Source organism: Fusarium oxysporum, chromosome 11 (assembly GCF_000149955.1).
Source record: "Fusarium oxysporum f. sp. lycopersici 4287 chromosome 11, whole genome shotgun sequence".
Taxonomy (NCBI): domain Eukaryota; kingdom Fungi; phylum Ascomycota; class Sordariomycetes; order Hypocreales; family Nectriaceae; genus Fusarium; species Fusarium oxysporum.
The window spans coordinates 2,041,752-2,063,884 of record NC_030996.1 but is presented as its reverse complement, the minus strand read 5'-3'; the positions used below and the strand labels follow the sequence as shown (position 1 = coordinate 2,063,884).

The 22,133-nt window shown below is 47.8% G+C and overlaps 11 protein-coding genes across 12 annotated transcripts; 6 read left to right on the top strand and 5 right to left on the bottom strand.

Annotated features, from left to right (window-relative positions):
- Positions 1–9: 9 nt before the first annotated feature.
- FOXG_10143 (uncharacterized protein) lies at positions 10–2,270 on the bottom strand. The gene is made up of 3 exons (XM_018389385.1): positions 1,934–2,270; positions 1,519–1,884; positions 10–1,468 (listed from the first exon to the last, which is right to left on the bottom strand). The coding sequence occupies exons 1-3, from the start codon at positions 1,996–1,998 to the stop codon at positions 85–87; spliced, it is 1,815 nt and encodes a 604-aa protein (XP_018247644.1). The 5' UTR covers positions 1,999–2,270; the 3' UTR covers positions 10–84.
- An 881-nt stretch (positions 2,271–3,151) lies between these two features.
- Positions 3,152–4,887, top strand: FOXG_10142 (uncharacterized protein; the record flags this gene model as incomplete). The annotated part of the gene is made up of 6 exons (XM_018389384.1): positions 3,152–3,335; positions 3,405–3,490; positions 3,553–3,637; positions 3,686–3,941; positions 3,989–4,247; positions 4,297–4,887. 6 exons carry the CDS (start codon positions 3,152–3,154, stop codon positions 4,885–4,887), a joined length of 1,461 nt encoding a protein of 486 aa, XP_018247643.1.
- A 490-nt stretch (positions 4,888–5,377) lies between these two features.
- FOXG_10141 (uncharacterized protein) lies at positions 5,378–6,901 on the top strand (the record flags this gene model as incomplete). The annotated part of the gene is made up of 1 exon (XM_018389383.1): positions 5,378–6,901. The coding sequence occupies one exon, from the start codon at positions 5,378–5,380 to the stop codon at positions 6,899–6,901; it is 1,524 nt and encodes a 507-aa protein (XP_018247642.1).
- FOXG_10140 (uncharacterized protein) lies at positions 6,875–8,135 on the bottom strand. 2 transcript variants are annotated; one of them, XM_018389382.1, is made up of 5 exons: positions 8,078–8,135; positions 7,641–8,007; positions 7,479–7,581; positions 7,271–7,377; positions 6,875–7,216 (listed from the first exon to the last, which is right to left on the bottom strand). In XM_018389382.1, the coding sequence occupies exons 1-2, from the start codon at positions 8,106–8,108 to the stop codon at positions 7,664–7,666; spliced, it is 375 nt and encodes a 124-aa protein (XP_018247641.1). In that variant the 5' UTR covers positions 8,109–8,135; the 3' UTR covers positions 6,875–7,216; positions 7,271–7,377; positions 7,479–7,581; positions 7,641–7,663. The 2 variants fall into 2 exon arrangements, with proteins under 2 accessions (XP_018247641.1, XP_018247640.1); XM_018389381.1 differs by having other exon boundaries at positions 7,479–8,007.
- A 312-nt stretch (positions 8,136–8,447) lies between these two features.
- On the bottom strand, positions 8,448–9,531 carry FOXG_10139 (uncharacterized protein). Its single transcript, XM_018389380.1, has 2 exons — positions 9,002–9,531; positions 8,448–8,953 (listed from the first exon to the last, which is right to left on the bottom strand). Exons 1-2 carry the CDS (start codon positions 9,403–9,405, stop codon positions 8,734–8,736), a joined length of 624 nt encoding a protein of 207 aa, XP_018247639.1. The 5' UTR covers positions 9,406–9,531; the 3' UTR covers positions 8,448–8,733.
- A 2,187-nt stretch (positions 9,532–11,718) lies between these two features.
- On the top strand, positions 11,719–12,806 carry FOXG_10138 (uncharacterized protein). Its single transcript, XM_018389379.1, has one exon. The coding sequence runs from the start codon at positions 11,851–11,853 to the stop codon at positions 12,634–12,636; it is 786 nt and encodes a 261-aa protein (XP_018247638.1). The 5' UTR covers positions 11,719–11,850; the 3' UTR covers positions 12,637–12,806.
- On the bottom strand, positions 12,764–14,364 carry FOXG_10137 (uncharacterized protein). Its single transcript, XM_018389378.1, has 2 exons — positions 13,252–14,364; positions 12,764–13,206 (listed from the first exon to the last, which is right to left on the bottom strand). Exons 1-2 carry the CDS (start codon positions 14,279–14,281, stop codon positions 13,040–13,042), a joined length of 1,197 nt encoding a protein of 398 aa, XP_018247637.1. The 5' UTR covers positions 14,282–14,364; the 3' UTR covers positions 12,764–13,039.
- Positions 14,365–15,430: 1,066 nt separating this feature from the next.
- FOXG_10136 (uncharacterized protein) lies at positions 15,431–17,189 on the top strand (the record flags this gene model as incomplete). The annotated part of the gene is made up of 4 exons (XM_018389377.1): positions 15,431–15,670; positions 15,721–15,772; positions 15,828–16,088; positions 16,139–17,189. 4 exons carry the CDS (start codon positions 15,431–15,433, stop codon positions 17,089–17,091), a joined length of 1,506 nt encoding a protein of 501 aa, XP_018247636.1. The 3' UTR covers positions 17,092–17,189.
- A 189-nt stretch (positions 17,190–17,378) lies between these two features.
- On the top strand, positions 17,379–18,721 carry FOXG_10135 (uncharacterized protein). Its single transcript, XM_018389376.1, has one exon. It carries the CDS (start codon positions 17,513–17,515, stop codon positions 18,662–18,664), a length of 1,152 nt encoding a protein of 383 aa, XP_018247635.1. The 5' UTR covers positions 17,379–17,512; the 3' UTR covers positions 18,665–18,721.
- A 234-nt stretch (positions 18,722–18,955) lies between these two features.
- FOXG_10134 (uncharacterized protein) lies at positions 18,956–19,912 on the top strand (the record flags this gene model as incomplete). Its single annotated transcript, XM_018389375.1, has 2 exons — positions 18,956–19,275; positions 19,327–19,912. 2 exons carry the CDS (start codon positions 18,956–18,958, stop codon positions 19,772–19,774), a joined length of 768 nt encoding a protein of 255 aa, XP_018247634.1. The 3' UTR covers positions 19,775–19,912.
- A 439-nt stretch (positions 19,913–20,351) lies between these two features.
- Positions 20,352–21,955, bottom strand: FOXG_20235 (uncharacterized protein; the record flags this gene model as incomplete). The annotated part of the gene is made up of 2 exons (XM_018400496.1): positions 21,703–21,955; positions 20,352–21,648 (listed from the first exon to the last, which is right to left on the bottom strand). The coding sequence occupies exons 1-2, from the start codon at positions 21,759–21,761 to the stop codon at positions 20,352–20,354; spliced, it is 1,356 nt and encodes a 451-aa protein (XP_018247633.1). The 5' UTR covers positions 21,762–21,955.
- Positions 21,956–22,133: the final 178 nt, after the last annotated feature.

The following is a 22,133-nucleotide window of genomic DNA, read 5'->3' as shown; positions in this document are numbered from 1 at the left end:
AGTATTTGACGAGCAAGTAGTGTATCTATCTGTGATCAAGAGAAATATCGGTCATTTATTTTTCACTATTATACCTATTCATCTTTAAATCGCCACGTCCAATACAGCAGAGACGCCTCTGTCCAAACTCTCAACCGCCCCAGCCAGCGCACTCTGAAACTCTGAGATATCAGCAACCCTCGCACCAAAGATCACCCCATTGCTCGCAGCCTTCGCAATGCCCGCATAGTCTGGACTGGGCGCAAACGAAATATTCAACTCCTCATTTGTAGCCCTTGACGCAGGACCATCAGGGTGAACCAGCAGCATCGACCGTTTGGGCGCATTCCACCCAAGGTTGTTCAAGACGATGGTCAGAACAGGAATGCCATACCGGGCGGAGATCCAGTATACGCTTGAGGGCACGGAGAACATGTATGACCCGTCGCCTACGATTTGCACAACGTATCGTTTGCGCTTACCGGGGATGAGAGCATCTGATGCGTCGGCGGCTAGTTTGATACCCAGTGCGCCACCGCCGCTCCAGCCGAGACCGCCGCCGCCGCAGTGGATCCATTGTCCGGGAATGGTAGCTCGGATTTGATCTGCGACTGAGATCATATTTGTGATTGCCTCGACGGCCCAGATTGTGTCTTCGGGTAACTTGGCGCGTAACGTGGAGCAGACGTAGTCTGTTGTGAGTTTGCCTGAGTCGAGAGGCTTGGCCTTCGCATCAAGCGTCTGGATCCGTTCAGTGTAGGATTTCTGGAGAGCTTGTTCCCGACGATCAAACTCTGAAGTGGCAAGCTTCTCAGAAAGTGATGCCCGAAGATAATCTGTAATCTGCCTGAGGGAAATCTCCGCATCAACACGATATCGCTGTTCCGCATCGATATAAAAGACCAACATGCTCTCCTTCAACGGGTCAACATCGAGATGGAAGATCCTCGCGTTACTCTTTGGTTTGCAAAGCTTATTAATCCAAGGAACATCGCAATCCAAAATAAGAAAAACATCGGCGTTCTGAATCGCCGAGTCAACGCCGTACTTCATACCCAGCCAGCCAGGATGATCTGCAGGGAAGCACATATCCGAGCATCCCGTATCAAGAACCCTCAGGCCCTTGATAGTATTCGCCAGCGCCACGAGAGGTTCAACCGCAGCGTGGTTCCGACCGGTGAAACCGACGATGACCAACGGATCAGAAGCGTTGACCAGAGCTTCTGCGATTTCTTGCACGGCTTCTTGGGGGAGGGCGGCGGGTGCGACGGGTTTCCAGAAGGCCGAGTTGATGGTGTATGGCTCAATGGTTTCTTCCATGACTTCGCGGGCGCCCATGAGATATGAGGGTCCTTGGGGGTGACTTGTGGCGAGTTGCAGGGCGCGACGGACCATTTGCTTGACGTTTTTTCCAGTTTTGATCTCACCGACGTAACGGCAGTACTGGGAGACGATTTGTTTCTGATCAGGAACGTCTTGAATCCAGTGGCTTGAGAGTCTTAGTCAGGTCCCCAACAATGAAGCAGTAGGTGAACTTACATGAACTCAGTTCTCGAACCAAGAAGTTCTCCCTCAATAGAATAAGGCGATAACCCCGCAAAGATCAAAACCGGTGCCCTTCCCATAGCAGCGTTATGAATAGCAGCCGCAAGAGCAGAAGTGCCAACATCAACATGCACAATGACACATTGCGCTTCGCCACTCAATCTCGCATATCCATCTGCCATGGACAGCGCAACCATTTCATTGGGACATGTGATGATTCTCGGAAATTTATCACGCATTTCCCTCTGCCCTTTGACCATAGCCTCGAGAATGCTGGGATGGTCAGACCCGAGATTCACGAAGCAGTTCTTGACTCCTGCTTCGACCAGGGCCTCGAAGAAGGCGAACGATGTTGTGTACCTGCGTCATGTTAGCCGACTGACAAGCATCACTGTGGCGAGTTACGTACATGCTGGGCTTCGTAGATGCAGGATCCGTACGATCTGATACTGTCGCTTGAGCTTCTAATTTCATCTTGTCACAGGTTTAAAGTGATCGATGGTAAATTGGGTCAATTTCATGAGGTCTTTCTTTACGTTTAATGTTGCAACACGGGATCCATCCGAAGAGGAGTTCCCCAGTCACGGTTGGTACCCGAGCGGGGGATCGGCTCTGGCAACTGACTTCGGCAGTGGAAGCGTGACCCCCACTTCCGGCATCTCAACAGACCCCCGATTTATTGCCATGAAAGCGAACTAGGAGATGACTATTAATTATGTGCAACGTCTGTATAGCGTCATTCATCTTGCAATGGTATCGTTGGACTTTGCAGCACGCATCATTGTATGGATTTATTACCATGCTTACTCGGCTATTCCTCTACGTGGATACTGACTCAAGTTTGTAATTCGGAAATTTCCGAATGAATCAGCACGAAATGTATCAGGAACGAGTCCGAGTTTCCGTCCGACCTCAAGAGGCCAAGCATTGGTAATGCATCCTCCAACGGGCTAGACGATAAAGTACAGGGATTTTCGTAACCGATGCATGCTTGTGCCAGTTAAACTTCTTGGTTTGCACATCCTCCTAGACAGGGACTAAGAATTAGGTAGTATTCGTCGAAGCACAAACGCAATGCATCCTCGGCTCCAATCAGACAACCATGACCAATGCAAACTCGCAGTCGTGGATTTAGCTACATGGCCTTTTGTCCTATCGTGGTCTCCCCGGTTAACCTTAACTGTAGTTCCCATTTCCTTATCATACCCGTGAGGCATCGGAAATGACCCGGGCTACTGTAACACGCCGTATCGTGCAGTATTTGGAATTTGGAACCGAGATAGATATGCCGTTATCTCTCTTCCTCGGATCTGCTGCATGACGCTATTACCATCCAACCATTTCAGGATCCTACCATGTCATCTGTGACCTTGTTACCCCGGAATTCCTCTTCCATCACACGGGAACATCCCAGTCCCCCCGCCTCCACACCCCGCACTTGGCTATACCTCTTCGGTGTGTCGATCTAGATCCGTTTGTCCAATACCAGAGACTCGAGGGTAATAATTGCTGAGGCGAGAGGTAGGTCGCTCATTTCCATAAGAAGGAGTCATGCACCACCCTGTTCCTTCGATGATCTCAAACTCGACATCACCGATTCAGACCCTCCTCAGCTTCCTCTTTCACAATGGCTGACCTCAACGAGAAAGCTACCTTCGATCATGCCTCGCTTAAGGGTGCTGAGTCTACTGTGGAACAGACACCTGAGGAATCAGAGGCTACCAAGAAGCTTTTGCGGAAGTGCGATCTTCGTTTGATTCCCCCTCTGATGGTGATTTTCTTCCTATCCTTTATGGATAGAACCAATATCGGTATGTTCTCATGACGCGAAAGACCTGCCTGGGAGAAGGTTGAGCTGACGAGAGAATCTTGGCGTGCAGGTAACGCAAAGATCCAAGGGATGACAGAGGATCTCAAGATGACGGGTAGCGATTACAACATGGCACTTTTCGTCTTCTTCATCCCCGTACGTCGATCGATCTGATACAAGAATAAAGAATGACCAATTCGCTGACTCTAACTGTGCAGTACATCATCTTTGAAGTCCCGTCGAATATCATGATCAAGAGGATATCGCCTTCGCTCTGGCTCGGTGGGATCACTGTTCTCTGGGGTATGTCACTTAACCCCGTTTTTGAACAGCGTTGGACTGACTTTCCAGGTATCTCTACGGTCGGTATGGGACTCGTCAATAATGTCCAAGGCCTGATAGCATGTCGTGTCCTCCTCGGCTTCTTCGAAGCTGGAATCGTCCCTGGCTGCATCTACCTCATCAGCATGTACTACAGGCGCTACGAAGTCCAATGGCGCATGTCTCTATTCTTCAGTGCTGCCATTTTGGCAGGTGCCTTTTCGGGTCTCTTGGCTTTTGCTATTGCTAAGATGCATGATGTTGGTGGACTTGAAGCATGGCGTTGGTGTGTCTCTCCTCCCTAATAGCCATCATTCACTAATAATCGAGCAGGATCTTTATACTCGAGGGTATTCTCACAGTAGTCATCGGCGTCATTGCCAAATGGTGGATCCCCGATTGGCCAGAGACCGCAAAGTTTCTCAACGACGATGAACGGTCTAGACTTATCGCTCGTCTAGCTGATGACTCGGGCGATGCAAAGATGGACCATCTCAACAAGGCAGCTTGGAAGAGAATCTTGACCGACTGGAAGATCTATCTAGGAACCCTAGCCTACTTTGGTATCGTCAACAACGGATATGCTGGCTCGGTAAGATCGAAGCCCACTGAGATCAGAACAGGGATACTTACTCTTATAGTTCTTCATCCCTACCATCCTCCGCGAGATGGGATACGCCGCCGAGCGAGCGCAAGTGCTCACCATCCCAGTATACATCGTCGCAACTATAGGCTGTCTCTCAGCCGCATACCTCGCCGACCGTCTTCGTCATCGCTACGGCTTCACCATGTTCGGCGTCGTGATGACAAGTATCGGCTACATCCTCCTCCTACTCCAACACCAAGTCCCCACTGCAGCACGATACTTCGCCCTCTTCCTCCTTGTTACAGGTGGTTACATCACCCAGCCCGTCGTTCTCGGATGGCTATCCAACACTATGGGCGGACACTACAAGCGTTCTATCGCATCAGCTGCTCAGGTTGGCTTTGGCAATCTTGGTGGTATCGTCGCATCGAACGTATATCTTACACGTGAGGCACCGGAGTACTGGACTGGGCTGGGAGTTAGTCTTGGTATGGTGTGGATTTGCGGTATATCTTGTACGGCGTTTTACTTCCTTGCGATTAGGGAGAATAAGAAGAGGGATCGTGGGGAGAGGGATCATAGACTTCAGGGTGCAGATGCTGACAACCTGGGCGATGATCATCCTCATTGGAGATATGCCACTTAGATAAAGAGAATGTACGAATGATTTGCTTCAATACATCTGACAGCAGCATATTAGCCTGGGCCGGTATCAAGACCCATATTGAGCCTTCCAAGTGATTTACATATGTTTAAGAAGTGCTGGTTAGTTATAGCTAACTGTTGATGGTTGTATCATAGGGCTTACCTCGTCTTTAATTGGACATATCAGCCCCACCACTCTTCGGAGTGTTGTAGGCTTCGTAATCCCCCAAGTGGAGATAAAAAACCTATGATCTTTACCCTAAGTGACGAAAACGCCTAGGTAAGTTTAGTATATTTAAGCAAATAATTAGACCACTTAATTTTAGTACCCTATCTTAGTGTCAGAAGTTTTATTACCCCCGAGGTCCCCCTCTCCAGGCTAAATCTCACATCATTAGCCATCATTGGCCGGACAAGAATCCGACTCATTTCGACTAAGTCTTATCTTAATATCTAAATACCATAAACTCGTTTGCGATACCTCTGACATAATGGGCTCTGCCGATCAGAGCCGCGAAAGTCTTGGCCTTCTCGGTGGCCTTCCCCTCGAGCTTCTAAGCCAAGTCATCTGCACTTTGCCTAATGTCGACATCAAGAGCTTCCGCCTGACGTGCTCTTTTCTCAGGACCAACGCTCTTCCGCGCCTCAATCGAGCATTTATATCCACGAACCCACGCGACATTGAGGTCTTCACCTTGATCGCCAATCATGATGTCTTCCGGTTCACAATTACCGAGATCATCTACGATGACTCTCGCGTTGATAGCTCCCGTGCCAGGCAGTATAAAGGCGTGTATGAGGGAGACACAGACAACCCCACAAGAGTGCCGTACTGGTTCCAACGGGTTTACGATCCTATGATTCACGTCATTGACTCTAAGGAGGAGGAGTATCCGTCCTTCCCTCATATCAAGGAAGCTTTCAAGAATCGCTGCTCCTTGGCTGAATCTTACGGAGTATATCGCAAGCTTAAATCGCAGCAGGATGAAGTGCTTGCCTCGTGTCGTGACGCTGACGCTCTGAGATATGGTCTTTCACGCTTTCCAAACCTGAAAAGAGTTACTTTGAGTCCTGCTGCTCATGGGAAACTCGGAAGACCTTTGTATCCCACGCCTACTATCAGATCTCTTCCACAGGGCCTAATATGCCCTCTAGAGCGTGGTTGGCCTGTGTCAGCCCCATTGGAGGAACATCCTCTTACGCCATGGGATGACAGATCCAGGCAAGAATGGCGTGGATTCTGTGTCGTTACGAAAGAGATCGCTCAGCACGTCCGTGAGAACCCAATGTGTGGCCTTTCCGAGCTTGTTGTGGAAAGCCGGCAGCTTTGGACAGGAATAAGCTGCCGTATCTTTGACAACCGAGTGAGTGAGGAGTATCGAGATCTTGTCACCATCCTGAGCCACCCTCCACTGAGACGCTTGGAGTTATCACTTGCCTGCGGTAGTGAAGCTAGGGAGAAGTGGCCTTCTTTCCGATCCGGACTCCTCTTGAAGGCTTTGAGTAAGGCAAAGAACTTGCAAGATCTTCGTTTATATACTAGCATTACTCTCATAAGCAGGAAATGGAACGACTTTGTGGATGATGAAGAGAATGGTATGCCTCTGCAGAGCATGTTCTCAATCAACGAGTGGTCTAATCTACGTCACTTTGCCCTTTCTCGTTCTTTTGTCAAACATAGAGATATTATGACCCTCATTACCGCCCTCCCATTGACACTCGAGTCGCTTGAATTGAGCTTCCTCAGTTTTCTTCCCCGTGAGGGGAATTACAGGAATTTATTACAGGACATGCGCGATAACTTAGGATGGAGAGAAAGACCGGCGGGCAATCAGCCAAAGCTCATTGTGTTTGTTGTTGAGACTGAACTCACAACAGATGGCGCTGCTATAGACGTCAGTCATGCAGCAATGAACTACATGTATCACCACGGAGAAAATCCATTTGTAGAGGAGCAGATCATGGAGGTTGTGGAGGGCAAAGGGACACTAGTAGATTTTCTTGATCCGATGTAGGACGAGGAATGGCATTACCACAGGATCGCGTCAGTCTAGTATTCACAGCACATGGTTAAGGGATAAGGCATTAGTCTCTCCATCTTCCATTCTGCTGGTTAACCTGCACTTATTAACCCCCCAAGCTTTGGCAATCTTCCAATTTATATTGCAGCCCATTGTAGTCCACTCCGCGTCGCATCATTCAGCTGAAACGGATACCTGCCTTTGTGGAGATAGAGATAAGTACTTTGTATGTGACAAACCTTAACTCAGACCGAATGCATTTTAAGACCAATTACGACCGTTCGACTGTTGATATAATTATCCTTATAGCTTTGAATCGTAAGTATCTACACAACTAAAATTGTAAGAGATGATACTACATACCTCAGAGTCGCAACGGACCCAGTGTCAAATTGGATATTGATAGGCGAATCAACCGGGAGATGTGCCCAGACTTTCCAAAGACATCGAAGGAAAGTACCATGCCCAACCTGTTTTTTTTTAATTAGCCTACTAGTTTACAGAATAACAGGGATAGCATTCGGAAGACTCTTTAAGACGTGAATTTCGCCTTTGGGTCTCAAAAACGTACAACCATCACATTTCCACCATTCTCATCATCTATGTAGTCTTTTTGAATGTCTCGGATAGTAGAAATCACATCGTTGGCGCGTCGGGTTATGTCTTCTACTGATCTGGAAAAAAGAAAAAGCAAGAGTTAGCAATGCTTAAACGGAAGAAGATGTAATTATACTCTCCACCCTCACATCCACCGGCTCAGATTGACCACTCTGACGATGTATCAAGTCCCTCCTCTGCTCTCAAATCCCTAATCTGTTGAGTCGTCATTCCTTCATAGTCTCCATGGTCCCACTCCCTGAACTCCTCCGTGATGGTAGCTCTTTGCCTTATCTCTGGGTAGTTCCCAGCGACGAGCTCGAAGGTTTCTCTTGCTCGGATCCTTGGGCTCACAAATATGTGCGCGAGGTGTGATGGGTCGATGAGTTTGTTAGGGCGCATAAATCTGTCTCTAAGAGTAAGTGCCTCTTTCTTCCCAGTATCTGTGAGCTCTATGTCTGTTTTCCCTGTATACTTTCCGACCTTTGACCATTCTGTCTGTCCTGTTTTCAAGACAAACTCAATTATTAGCAATGTAAAGGTATAATATCAAGTTTTAAGTCTCTAACTTACCGTGCCTCACAAGAAATACTGATGGTGTCATTGTGGCATTATTTTAGTGACAAAACTGGACTTACAAGATATACATGGCTGCCAAGCTGAATGGTTAATGAGGGGTTGACAGTCACTTGTGGGCGGTAGCAGGCGGCAAAATCTCCAACTGACTGCGCAGTTGGTCAGGGTTACCGCTGGCGAATAGGCAGCGCTCCGCGGGCCTTGACGATGGGTGAAGCCGGGGCGTTACTTTCTACAAACAACACAGGCTCATCCCTATCTTTTGTCCGGTTCTCTGCATCAAGGCCTGCGACAATGGCATCCTGGCATGATCCCAGACCCTACCTATATGCTCCGAGGAGTGCAAATACGGGGATGAAAGTGCCACCCGTTTTCTAAGTCTGCTATCTGCCATCAAGGTAGGTTTGGCATCGCGAAGCCTATCGACTTCCTTCGACTTATATGGCAGTATGTATTCGATCACTATTTTCATAATCTGATATACAATAAGAACTAATAATTCGCGACTGATAATTATTCAGATAAAGTCCTTCAAGTTAATGAACGAGCTATGAAATCAATATGTCGCTTCAATAGATATTCAGCGAGAGTAACAAGGAAACCAGAAAGACAAAGGAGATACAGGAGCAACGTGAGGAATCAGCAAGTTCAGCCTAGATACAGATGCAGCGGCGACGGCTGAAAAATGACCGGCGTCCATTACCATGCACACAACAATCGCCGTCGATGGGCCTGGCAGTGGTTGAAGGTCGAGAGGCAATGGTAGTCTCGAGCTTCTTGATCTTGACAGTCATGGCATTCATCTTGTCAAGCAGTTCGCTGTCGTTCTCTTCCCTTGCGGTCATCTTCCTGTCATTTCCGCCGTACGTTGAACTGCATGCTGTCAGATAACTAAGCCAGTACGCTCTACGGGATACATACCCGGCGATTGTTGAAGAGCCAGTACTACCCTGCCGGCTCGAAGGGCTGGAGTGGGGAGACTCATCAATGTCATCCACGTCAATGTTCTGATTGAAAGAACATCGTCGTGAAGAACAGTTGTACCATGCGCTCGGCACAGGTCCATTGCCCTCGTTTCGTCGGCTGTGATGACCGCATCGACATCGGGGGTTGGCAGAGGAGATGCCCAGCATGTCGTCCCAGGTGAGAAACTGGCGTTTGTGGTCTGCTTGACAGTAGTAGTAGGGACGACCAGCGGTCGGGCTGCGTTTTGCAGGATCGACTCTGGCGCGTATGGGAGTGTTGGGACATAGAGGGCAGTTTGGGGGCTGGATGAGAGGGAATTGGGGGGCCATGGTGTGTTGGGAAGGGTAGTAGGCTTCCATTGTGTGAGGATAGTTCTTCAAATGGCTTTATGATGGTAGGTTGGAATGCAGAGTTGATTGTGATTGACATCTAAGACGGCGTGATGGCGCGTTTAAATTCTTTTCACAAACACTTCTCGACTCGAATTGACTCATGTGTTAGTATGCAGGCATCACCCGCAATGCTATTCTTGTCCATCGAAGACACATTCATGTTAGTCGTGGTCACCTTGGCAGGCCGCGAGGCTGATTTCAACCATCATATCATGAAGAGGAGCATGTGTCACGCATGTTGCAATTGGCACTTTGTGCTTATCTCATTTTCTGCCATAACGCGCCATCGAATTTGAAGTCTTCGAAGATATCTTCAGACACTATGCATCGTTGACCTTTTGCTTGAGTGCTAATCTATTTTTTTCTACTTCTCGCTATATGCCTACTTTAGCTTCAACTTGTCAACTGTCAGGTCTACAATTTCGCTCCCATGCTTCGGCTCTCTACTGCTCCCTTCCTGTCGTCGCGCACCCACGCCAAGCGTCTCAGGTTTACCAGAGAGTCACGCCGAGGTCGCCGATCATCAAGGCCTGGGAAGATACCTTACTGTCATTTGAGCATCTCATCGCCTCAACTGAAAATGGGATCGAACTGCAGCCATCGGCATTTGCATCATCCACTAAGAGGATCGTCGTAACCGCCAAACGAAACTCAACCGACAAATTTAGGTTTCCAATTATGATACCCTTTTTTTCAGCTTTCGGTGCGGCTGAATATCTGTGTCACGTAGCTTGTTGAGTTGGGCGGCAAACGGTTGGCTCTCAGCCGCTGGTCAAAGTTCAGCTGATGAAGTTAACCAATTGGCAGCATCTTCATGGCTCTGTTGGCCGCGACCGTTAAATTGAGCGTTTAGAATCAGTAATAAGCTTAAAATTCACGACAGATGACATTTTCTTCGATCCAAAATGATGCTTCTTATTGGGCACCAAGTATGTGGCTTGAGGCGATATGCAACCCCAAATTGGATATGACATCTACGGCTGCTTCCTTAGAGTACCTCACCGACAACTACTCCTCATTTACTCACAATTGTTCCCTGTTGTTACATTCAAACGTCGTATTCTATGTTTAACTCGTTTGACCCTCGTATGTCTTCGTACTACTTCGTACGGCGGGCTTTCACAAACAAACCCGGTTAATCTCCGACAGAATGCGATCAAAACCTCCGACCCCTTCACTATTGTCAGAATTTATGAACTGTTCTCAATCCTAATGTCTCCATAGTCGTCTTTGTTTGATCATAGCACTGCACTTTCTACAGTCCCACTGTCACAGAGCCAGTCACTGTACTGCAGGTAGAAGTCGGAGGCTTTTGACACCATAGTGGCTGAGACTTCCCCTTCTTTACACCGACCATACGAGGCCAAAAACTGCCTTAAGGTAATTTCAGCGCAAGAGGGAATGGTCTGAGCCGTGACAAGTGATCTTGTAAAATAGCGCAACACCAACGCAGAGACCCATGTGATAAGGGCTCTTTAGCATCGACAAAAGTTCATGAGTTATACCTAGCTGTAATAAATGGGTTGTTGCATATCATTGCCGTGTTGGTAGCGGACAATTATTGCGAAGCAGTTGCACGGCATCTTTATGCCGAATTTAGCGCCGATCGCGACTGATAACAGAATAGCATGGATATTCATGCATGTAACTGTCGTGTCAAGATCAGAGATCATCAGGGTCTGCTAATCTTTGAAACCTAAGTTAAATGCCTAATTCTTCTCTTTATAAGTCAAGATGATCGTTGTATGTATTGACATGCTGGATATTGTGGAATTGCATTCTGTGTAGTAGTCATCGGGAGATTGAACCCCTGTCATTTTATAAGGCACATCACGCCAACTCCCGCAGACCAGCTGTAAGAGATGCCGGTTTCTATCCGGCCTCGGCGCACTTACCAGATCAAGCTTGATTACAATCAGGTCCTAGACTCAACTTCTCTCCAATCATCTCACACGAAGCCGCGGATGTGCCCACATTCGGAAGCCAGGCTGCATCAGTGATAGCGGTATTATAAAAGGTCCCTTTCAGATAGGCAAGTGGTATAAAGCCCGATAGACATGACTGCCGGGGCTAATGGTGAAATGTCCAGAAAAGGGAGGAGGTTTGGTTCAAGTGCAGGTATAGAGATGTGATAGAATATTCCGCACTCACGATACACATTAGTAGTTGTGGACTTTGCAGCTGATTATACGGAAGTACGGCATCGAGGATATCAGAGTTATGGACCTACGCTTTGCGGAATAGTCCCCTTGGATTGATGGGATAGATAGTAGAGCACATAGGAAATACTATAGACGCAAAATCTATATAAGTCTAAGAAAATGCCAAGAGAAAAAGAATATCCAGAAGCATCAGAAACAATCAAGCTCATCTCATCTCTTCAAGTCCAACACTCCCAACTCAACTTTCATCATGAAGTTCACTCTCTTCCTCGCTGCCGCCAGCCTTGCCCTCGCTGCTCCTGGCACCAAGCTCACTCCCCGTGACACTTCACCCGTTGTCCCTCGCTCTGCCCGCCGAGCCAAGTACAGCTCTCACCCCAACCAAAGACTTTGGTCTCTTGACTCCGAGGCTCGCACCAAGAACGACCAGTACTCTGGCAACTGGGCTGGAGCTGTCCAGATCGGCAGCGGATACAACAAAGTCCAAGGCACCATCACCGTCCCTGAGGTCAGCGGTGCCGACGGCGCTGCTGCCTCTGCTTGGGTTGGTATTGACGGCGATACCTGCCAGACTGCCATTCTCCAGACTGGTATCTCCTTCTACGCTGATGGATCCTTCGATGCTTGGTATGAGTGGATTCCCGACTATGCCTACAGCTTCAGCAACTTTGACGTCTCTGTCGGAGACCAGATCCGCATGACCGTTGACGCTTCCTCCAAGACCAAGGGTGTTGCTACCCTTGAGAACTTGACCACCAACCAGAAGGTCACTCACAGCTTCACCAACACTCCCTCTACTCTCTGCGAGACCAACGCTGAGTGGATTGTCGAGGCTTTCCAGGAGGGCGGTAGCCAGGTTGACCTTGCCAACTTTGGTACTGTCACTTTCACCAATGCTGTTGTTTCTGGAACCAAGGGTACTTCTGGTCCTTCTGGTGCTCAGATCATTGATATTTCACCTGACCAGGGCCAGACTGTCCAGGCTGTTGGTTCTATCACCAGCAACTCTGTTACTGTCAAGTATGTTGGCAACTAGAAAGATGAGAAGGACTTAAGCTTGATGTGTTGACTGGAAAGGACTTGGATGAGTTGCATGAGATAAGATGTGGAGAGTTTGGTACATATTACGGAAGTGATGGAGATGGAGTGAGGGTGGATCGAGTTAGTACTTCAAAGTATATATGAATTTGATATCGTACATTACTGATTCTTAAACTGGCCACTTCCCCATGCACTGCCGTCCAACTTCATCACTACCTGCGATAATAAGTAAAATTATCCAAGCTAGTAGATACCTTGTTCAAGTCTAGAAAGTCAGAGCCGCGGGACTGAACCGTAGCTAGCTTGTATAATAACGAAAATGGATTTTCATATAGAAAATAAGCTCTACCAAGTGGCTACATGCCAATTCGCAAGGTCTTTCCCGTGGATACCCAGTACTACTGCTCCAGCAGAAAGCGTGCAGAATTGATTGCGTTGGTCTCTCCTGGCATCTGAGCCGGCTCAGGCATGTAGGTTAAGCTTCCTGCGATATCACCCTGACTGGCCCAAGTCGTATTTACAAATGAATTGCTGGCGACGCTAAGTTCGTTTGCTTCGTGTTGTTCTACTAGATGTCAGCTCTGTACAACATGAGTGAACCAAATCATACCGCTCAGAGGTGGATCATGCTGGCCATCACTGCTGGTTGGAAATCGTCCAAGAATGGCCTTAGCAACGGACGCAGCCGTAGCAGCAGCAAAGTTCTGCCATGTCTTGTTCTTGTGACTATCTGCGTAGTCACAAATTCCTTTGACAATGATACAGGGAACCTCCTCCCATATCCCAGCGCCTTCCATCTCAAACGCAATAATGTCATGTCCAGCGGCTATTCGATCGCGATCCAAACCACTTTTCATAACAGTGTTGCCTGAGCCTATTCGACCGACAAAGATTTCAGGGGCGAAGTCTGCACCTTCGGGGAGATCCTCTCTATGCTCTCTTGTGATCAACTTATCTGGTTCACATCCAATCTCAGCACATGAGGCTTTGAAGGCTGGTTTGCAAAAGAAAGTAGAGTCATCAGCACATGCAGGGCATGAGTCTCTGTGTTTGTGCGAATATTCCGGTGGGTATATAACGTCGTTCTTTGCCCCGGGATAATGATATTCGGCTCGACGCATTTGTTGCTTTGCCTCCTGTTGTAATTCCTTCAAATGGATTGCAGCCGCTTTTTTCAGTCGTTTCTCCATGAATTCCGTTTCCAGTACTGCCAATAATGTTCGTATATCCGCACTAGGTCGTCCAGTATCATCGTCAAAAATGTTGTCATATTCGACAATCTGCTTGCTCACTACTACGTCTCCTAGAAATGCATCCCTGTCGCCTATACGTGGCAAGCCACCACAGAAGCCGACAAGGAGAGCCAGTTTCAGACCAGTGTAGCTTGCTCTCAGGTTTACTGATGCGGCAGCAGCGCTATTTGTGCCCATACCAGGCAAGATTGTCAAGACGACATTGTGTTTTCCAATGCGTCCAGTGATATAGAGATTCGTGTCTGAATCCTCTCGGCCGTATGGATCACCCGTCTCGTCCCAGAATTCGTCAAAGAGTAATGACATTGCATCTGCCTCACGAGGGAGAGCGCACATAATTGCCACTCGGAAGCTACTGCGGTCTTTTGGAGGTTCTGTCGAGGCCATCTTGCTTGTTATGATATGATGTGACTTGACTTGACTTGACTTGACTGGACTGCAGAAAAAGACCTCACAGGGATGATATGAGGGGTTGGCTGCAGCTTCATGCTGGTTCGTCACGTGCGCGGCTGAAATCTCCATCTTCGTGTTATTCAATGCCTAGATTTGAAGGAGTTTCCTTTATCTCATGAAGTGAGTTAACGGGCTTGAAATAAACATGCCCTAACGCCGAATACACACATAAGTGCCAATTGGACAACCAAAACGCCATCCCATGTGCACCGGCCCGTCCCGAAGCTGTCTGCGTCATTTAACGCCTAATCTCGTAATAGCACACAGTAGCAGGCTTGGTTAGATGAAATAATATAAGCCATGAAGACGGAATAATGTAAGATACATACTTTAATAATGTCAAAAAAATTTGAGATGTGCTACAGATTCCCATTGTCGTACGCATGATAAAACTTTTAAGATATTATTTCTTTATACGCGGGATACAATAGGAGCTTGAGAGCTGGTTTATGATTGGTAAAAAGTCTAGGGAGTATAAAAAGCACAAAGATAAGCACTTAGGGATATTACTTATAAGATCCAGTTTTGTCTTAATCGAGGTTCAATAGACAAGATAAGTATTATCTTAACTGATCTGATGAGGAAGGATACCCTACAGCCAGCTAGCCAATCACAGTAAGCACCGAGGCCGGGCTCCACTAACTTCACCGTACGCAAATACAGTCTTTATCTCTCATCCAAGGTCATTAGCCTTTAAGCATACATCTTGGCATTAAGATAGCCGGGTAACATATCTGAACTCCAGCACATTTTATGCTTATCTCGTCGCTTTTAGTTTCCCATCCTCGACAAGCTTAATGGCAAGTACCCCGCACCATAGTTCCGCACTGTACAAGGATTCCTTGTGCTCCCGAGTCATCCTTCTGTCTTGGTATGTATGGATCAGAGCGAATTCATGCTTATCATCAGAACGACTTAATTAAACAATAAGCGAGTCTTTTATCGGGAAAGATGTTCGTTCATCGGAGAACCACGCCGACTGCCGATCCTGGAGATATAACGCTACATGTTCCCCAATGGATCATTCTGACTTGTCTTCTGCATTCGATCTGATTCTTCTTATAGAGTTACACAAAGATCACGATGGAGTCCAAAAGTGAAGACAAGCCCGCCCCTCAGCAACATGTCTCCAAAGACCTTGCAGATGGCGAGATCTTCAAGCCCAGAGATACTCTGGCTGATGATGAGGAACTCACCGTCGCTTTGGCAAACTATGTCCCTGATACAGTCGAAGAAAGACGTCTTGTTAGAAAGATTGACTTTACACTTCTTCCTTGTTTGTGGTGGGTGTATGTTCTTGCGTACCTAGATCGTGGAAATATCGTAAGTCTACTGACCAACAGTGGCAGAAGAACGGCGACTGACGTGTCCAGGCGAATGCAAATGCAGCTGGTATGAGTGAAAGTCTTAACATGAAGGACAACGGTATGCTTCTAGTTTCAAGATCCAATTATTATATCTGCTGACATGAAGACGCTAGACTACTCACTCCTTGTGTACCTGTTCTTCGTCGGCTACTTCCTCTGCGAAGTCCCCTCTAACATGATCATGAACAAATGCCGCCCATCAATCTACCTCCCAACCATAGTCTGGGTCTGGGGCTGTATCGTAATTGCCCTCTCACAAGCCAAGAACTACAAGGGCTTCCTTGCCGGACGGTTCTTCCTCGGCTGCATCGAAGCTGGTCTCTTCCCTGGCGCCATCTACCTTTTGACATGCTGGTACACCAAGAAGGAAATTGGTAAGCATTATTTATCTCGGTGATCTTTGCAATTTACTGACTCTCGGTAGGCAAGCGATTCTGTATCTTCTACACATCTGGCTGCATCGCCCCAGCTTTGGGTGGTATCATGGCCGGTGCCATCGTTAAAGGTCTCGAAGGAGTCCGGGGCATTCCCGGCTGGCGCTGGCTATTCATCTTCGAGGGCGCCCTCGCCGTCTTCTGCGGTTTCGGACTATACTTTCTTCTACCAGATTATCCTCGAAACGCCCGCTACTTCTCTCCCGACCAGCGTCGCCTCGCGCAGATTCGCATCCTCGTCGATCGGCAGGTCAGTGTCGGCAGCACGACACGCCGTATGACTTCGTGGCAGGCTTTCAAGGCTGTTGTCACTGATGGAAAGGCCTGGTTCTTCCTCATCGCTTATAGTATCATCATCCTGGGCATGTCGATCTCATACTTTGTTCCGACGATTCTCAAGACTATGGGCTACACAAAGGTCACGGCGCAGTGGATGACTGTTCCCATCTGGATCACCGGCGCCGTGTGTCAATTGGCTCCGTCTTGGACTTCAGACAAGCTCCAAGATAGAAGATGGCATAGCTGCTGTCTTTACGGACTTGCGGCTGTCGCATGCATAATCTCGGCCTTTGTTCATTCCGCCATTGCCAAATATGTCATGATGTGCCTGCTTGTTGCTGGCCTCTACACCGGACTCCCTCTCAAGCTCAATTGGACAAGCGAGTCGATACCTTTTCCTGACCAGAAGCGCTCCATTGCTATTGCCTTTGTCAACTCATTTGGCCATCTGGCCATTATCTATGGAAGCTATCTGTGGCCCAGCACCAATGCTCCCCAGCACTTGGTCGGTTTTGCGACTCTGACAGCTACCTGCGGCTTCGGATGTGTTATCGCGATTGTTACTCCATGGTACTTCAAGCTTCTACCCAACGAGCCTGTCACCAAGGCCGAACGAGAGCTAGTAGCTCTTCAACAGCAGGACCAGCAAAGACAGGAGTCATGAGAATCCGCGATGGTGATCACGTCAGGTAGCATGCTAGCATCTACAGGGACCTAGCTAGACGACCAGTTATTCAATGACTAAATGAATTGACTTCTGGCTTTTCTCAAACGAGTATATGTAATTGAATATCGTTATACTTGAGTTGTTGACTTGCTAAAAAGAAAAAAAAAAGAAAAAAGGAAATAAGGCAAGTTAAAAAACTCCACATAGTAATACAGCATTTAAACCAATCAGCGTGCAACACGTCCCGCTCCCAATCTAGTGATTACATTTCTACAGTTATGCCAGTGAAGCTTACATTCGCCAAGACTGCAACCCTCGCGCATAAGCTTCTAAACTACAGGCCGAGTCTTTTGTCTCGGATCGACAGCGTTTTCCTGCTTTATTCCTTTCTCCTTGTCGGTGTTCCTTTCCAGCCACGATGGACAATACCACCAAGCGGCCCCCGTCAATAGAGTGGAGCGAGCTATTTGCGCAAAACCCCTCCTATGAGCCGACTACGTACAAGGCACTCGACAACCTCGCGTCGAATGGCGACCTCGCTTTTCTGCATGCCAAGTTCTGGAACGAGATCCGTGAATGGACCCGGAATGACATAACGGATATGTCGCGCATCGTTCACCCAGAGCTTGCGGGACCCGGGAGCATTTTTATCGGGGGCATGAACCATGCGCTTAACGAAGATATTCTTGCGAAAAATGATGTCCATGCGGTTATTGCTATTCATCCCAAGGACTCACTTGCATGGGACAAGAGCAACATCACCTACGGGCTACAAAGGTTCTTCCCTGGCGAAAACGGCATCACAAGCAGCGTCGTGAAGTACCCCCTCATTATTCCGCTAGATGACAATGCCAACTCAAATCTGATCGACTACTTCGATGAGACTAATGCTTTTATCAAGCGGCATAGTGGCGAGGGGAGGAACATCTTGATTCACTGTAAATCTGGGCGCTCACGCTCTGTCGCAGTGCTAATCGCGTATCTGCAGCAAAAGTTCTGCTCCGAGAAAGGTCTTGCATCTCTGAAGGACAAGACTACGGCTAAAGAGAAGATGCGGATACAACGTGAGGAGATCACAGAGGCGATACGTACGCAACGCCTCCCTGTAGTCGTTATAATGGAACGATTTGATGAGCTGTTGGCGCGTTACGACCTCCAACTTATCGGGGCTCCAGACTATGAGAGCAAGAATACGAATGGGCTTCCTGCTTCTGCGCTGGTGGAATCTAAGATTCTTGAGTGCAGCAAACAACCAGAGCTTGTAGCGAAAAAGGAGAGTAAGGTCGTACAGACAAAGGGTGGCGCGGCAGTGCTTAAGATATGTGTTGCTGCAGCTTTCTTTAAGAACAACCAGAAGCCTACGGAAGCCGTGGTGCATCAATTCTTCGAAGTTAACGAGGCCTACTTTTATGAGCTAGAAGCATTAGAGTACAAGGGTCGGTCTTACGTTAGCTCTGAACATGCATGTCGCGGCCTTGTGGAATTCTGCTTCAGGTACGCTAAGGATGAGTATGGTCTCACGCTGCCGAAGAATATAGAGGAGCATGTTAGGAGAGTTTTAGTAAAATAGAATCAACAAAGGCCTTCAATAGTTTCAATCTGAATTGTTCTCTCGCGGCTAGTCTAAGTGATTTTAAACTTTTAACACGTGATTATATGCTCAAGAGACCGCCGTCAAATATCGGAGGTTGATATCTTAGCCTTTTCACAATCTGCCTTGAAAATAATTAGATTATAAGCCGGAAATGGTTTCATACCACGCGGTATATGCAGATCAGCTTCAGCTGGCCTCACGTCGAGAGTACTGGCAAGATGGACGAAATCCGACCGCGGGGAAACAGCCCGCCTTACATACACGAACATGGCGCCGTCAAAGTGGAGGCGCTCAAGGCGACTACAGATGCACAAATCTGTGGCTACTTTTCTGACAATCCCGGTAAGCACCTGCGAATATGGCTGGGACACCGAGTCAGACCGGCTAACTGCTGCCATTCACTACTGGAAAGACTACAAGGCAGGCTGCGGTTCACTATCCACCTGCAGCACTCCCAGCGGCGGCAAGTCATGGGGCTGTTGCGACGAGACAAGCTGCTACATCCCCGCTACATGTGAGGATGCTTCAGCCCCCGACTGTGGGGGCACTGCTGCTTCACTCTGCCCTTACTCTCCAATCATGAAATGGTAGGACTGCTTGCTGAGTGTTGATATCCAAGATTGACAAACTAATCTTAGCACCTACGGAGCCTCGTCGCGGTGCCTCTACTTCATTTACCAAACCGCTTCCGACGACAACGCCAAGCTTACGTCCTGGGGTTGCGGGGAAACGCCGACGACATACATCGTCGGACCGCTGCAAGCTGAGCATACTGCTTCAGCGACGGCCCCAACGAATGACGAAACAGATTCAAGCTCCGGTCTTTCAAAGGACGCCACGATTGCTCTTGCCGTTATTCTCCCTGTTGTAGGGTTGGCAATCCTTGTGGCTGCAGCCATGTTGTTCATCCGGCGGCGTAAGAAGAGAGAGCGCAACGCGATTTCGGCGCCCGGTGAAGGAGCAAGATCTGAGATGGAGCAAACTACGGAATGTGCGCCTGTCTCTGCCGTACCACCGTATGAGATGGGTGACAATGTCTTGCGGCCCGAACTAGACAGCCATGAAGTTCGTTATGGGACTAATTAATGGACAAAATTGTATCCGACGATGGAAAACGCCCAAATCCGTAAGTAAATGGAGACCAGAGATACAGATATGAGACCGCCTATTACAATGTCCCCACCTACTCAATATATAGTGGTAAAGACATAATAAGTTTCAGCAGCAACAAATGTATCACTGTTGAATAGGTTGTACCTCATATTTATGGGGACAGAAATTTGAAAGGATAGGTAACGATCAACGATAACGTACGAGTGATGCTGTAGCACGACATCGCTTATGCGAAACGCGACCGCCGCCCTGTTCCAACGTGTAGATAGTACCAGAACCCAAACCAGAACTTTTGTCCTCGTCGTGTACTACTAAGGAAACTGAATGCTACAATCCATCACATGCTACTTTCAGGCACCAAGTTTAATAATTTATTTCTCCAGCAAGCTGCTCTAAATCAACGCCTATAGCTATTACTTATAAGGATTACATGTTACTTGTTGAACTTATAATAATTAATTTTCAGACGTCTCGGAGCAACTATGCACTATGCATGCAGTGTCCGTATAAATCATCACTATCTTGCATACGTCCAGCACGCGGAAATGTCTCACAGACCCCATGTCCATTGCCACTTTCCACCGGCGCGCTCAACCATCAATTCTATCCTTGCCCATTGCACGGATACTGTCGAGATGAACATGAAGGACCCCACCAGAACGGCCATGTACAAATAGGAACCTGGGGATGTGTTTTCAGTCACCAGGAAACCCGCCAACGGCGTTCCCATCAGCCCAGCTGCGCCCTGGAGCATATACATAATGCCAGTGATGTGAGGCATTTCGGATATACCAAACAGCTCTACTAACGCAGGTGAGAAGAGTCCAATGTACGCACTGGCAAATAAGCCATACACAACCGTAAAAGTAATGAAGAGTGCCCTGCCAAGCTCTACATCTGATGACCCCAGAACTGTACTCGAAACCCAGAGACCAGCTGTAGACGTACAACTGAGAAGCGTCGTCAGAAAGAATGAGTCTAGACGCCCAATTCTATCAGCAATAAATCCGACTCCGACCTTTCCAATAGCATTACACGCATTGCTAAGAGCTGTGAAGTTGGCTCCGTCTGTGTCTTTGTAGCCAAGCGTTTTGGAGAAGGCTGCGATGTAAAATATAGGAGTATAATACGCAGCACTTTGGAAGAAGGCGTTGATACTTTGCGCAAGGAATTTGCGGGTCAATATAAGATTTCGTGGAGGCAGGGGAACTTTGAAAAGTGCAGTAGCCCAACTAGGTCGTGTATTGGTAACCTGTAATGAAGCAGCCATCTGTGGCTCCCAGGTTAAAGTACAGCCTGATATACAAATGAGAACTGTACATATACAGCCTGTAAGTCGTAGAGTATTTTGATAGCCGAACTCGCCAATGCAGGCTGTGAGGACCAGAGACCATACCAGGCCGCCAACACCAGTCCCAGAAGAGATTATTCCCATGCACAATGCCCTGTGGCGGCCAAACCAGCTAGGTGGAACAACCATAGACGGCATAAAAGACAGACATGTTGCAATACCGATCAAAAGCCCCTGTGTCAATTGCAAATGCCACAAGGTAGTTCCAAAACTTGCAAGTATGCTGGCGATACCGTACAGTAGACCCCCAGTGCATACAACGACTGACGGTTGAAAATACTTAGTCCACGAAACAACGTACGGTGCCCCAAGTTTCATAAGAGATGCAGCGATACTCCCTATCAATGTGATCTCAGCAGATGAGGCCCCAGTGAAAGGGTTACCAGCCTTTCTCGACATGTCTTCGTATAGAGATTGAAAAATCCCGAAGCAAAATAAAAGACCGCATCCTGAAAAGTTCAACATGAACGCGGCTATGACTATCGAGCATTGGCGCCTGCAAAAAGTAAGTGCTCTATTACACGAGTCGATCTTACGATATAGTACTTACCATTTTGACGGCTTTTGATGTCTTTGGCTAGTACTCTGTCCATTTTCTTCAGCTGGCATGGCTCCTTGGTATAGTGGTAAAGGGTGATTGGTTTTGATACCGCTAGGTAGAGCAAGGGGAAAGTGTGAATAAATAATCTCAGTCTGGTATAGAGGCCAAGCTAACTGGGCAAAAGCTGCAAAAACAGGTTCCGGTGCATTTTGCAGCGCAAGTTCAACTGCAGACAGGCTGCTGTGTTTTTATTTTCTTTTTGTTTTCCTTGGCAAAGTATCCAGACTGTGGCAGCTCGCGCTAAGAAAGTCTTTGGAAATTATTTGCGATCTTATCGCTTTATGGAGTGGACACAGACGCTATAAGTGGGTCGAAAGCATATAATAGGCTGGCTTGCAGGTACCCCAGGTACAATTATGAGCATGAATCATGCATGCCGG

Coding starts and splice junctions, on each gene's coding strand:
- FOXG_10140 (XM_018389381.1), bottom strand. CDS start 8,108: ATGACACCATCAGTATTTCTTGTGAGGCACG. Junction 8,008..8,077: donor AGTATTTCTTGTGAGGCACG/GTAAGTTAGAGA, acceptor TCTTGAAAACAG/GACAGACAGAATGGTCAAAG.
- FOXG_10143 (XM_018389385.1), bottom strand. CDS start 1,998: ATGAAATTAGAAGCTCAAGCGACAGTATCAGATCGTACGGATCCTGCA. Junction 1,885..1,933: donor GCATCTACGAAGCCCAGCAT/GTACGTAACTCG, acceptor AACATGACGCAG/GTACACAACATCGTTCGCCT. Junction 1,469..1,518: donor GGTTCGAGAACTGAGTTCAT/GTAAGTTCACCT, acceptor AAGACTCTCAAG/CCACTGGATTCAAGACGTTC.
- FOXG_10138 (XM_018389379.1), top strand. CDS start 11,851: ATGAAGTTCACTCTCTTCCTCGCTGCCGCCAGCCTTGCCCTCGCTGCT.
- FOXG_10139 (XM_018389380.1), bottom strand. CDS start 9,405: ATGGAAGCCTACTACCCTTCCCAACACACCATGGCCCCCCAATTCCCT. Junction 8,954..9,001: donor GGCTCTTCAACAATCGCCGG/GTATGTATCCCG, acceptor GACAGCATGCAG/TTCAACGTACGGCGGAAATG.
- FOXG_10135 (XM_018389376.1), top strand. CDS start 17,513: ATGGACAATACCACCAAGCGGCCCCCGTCAATAGAGTGGAGCGAGCTA.
- FOXG_10137 (XM_018389378.1), bottom strand. CDS start 14,281: ATGGCCTCGACAGAACCTCCAAAAGACCGCAGTAGCTTCCGAGTGGCA. Junction 13,207..13,251: donor GCATGATCCACCTCTGAGCG/GTATGATTTGGT, acceptor GACATCTAGTAG/AACAACACGAAGCAAACGAA.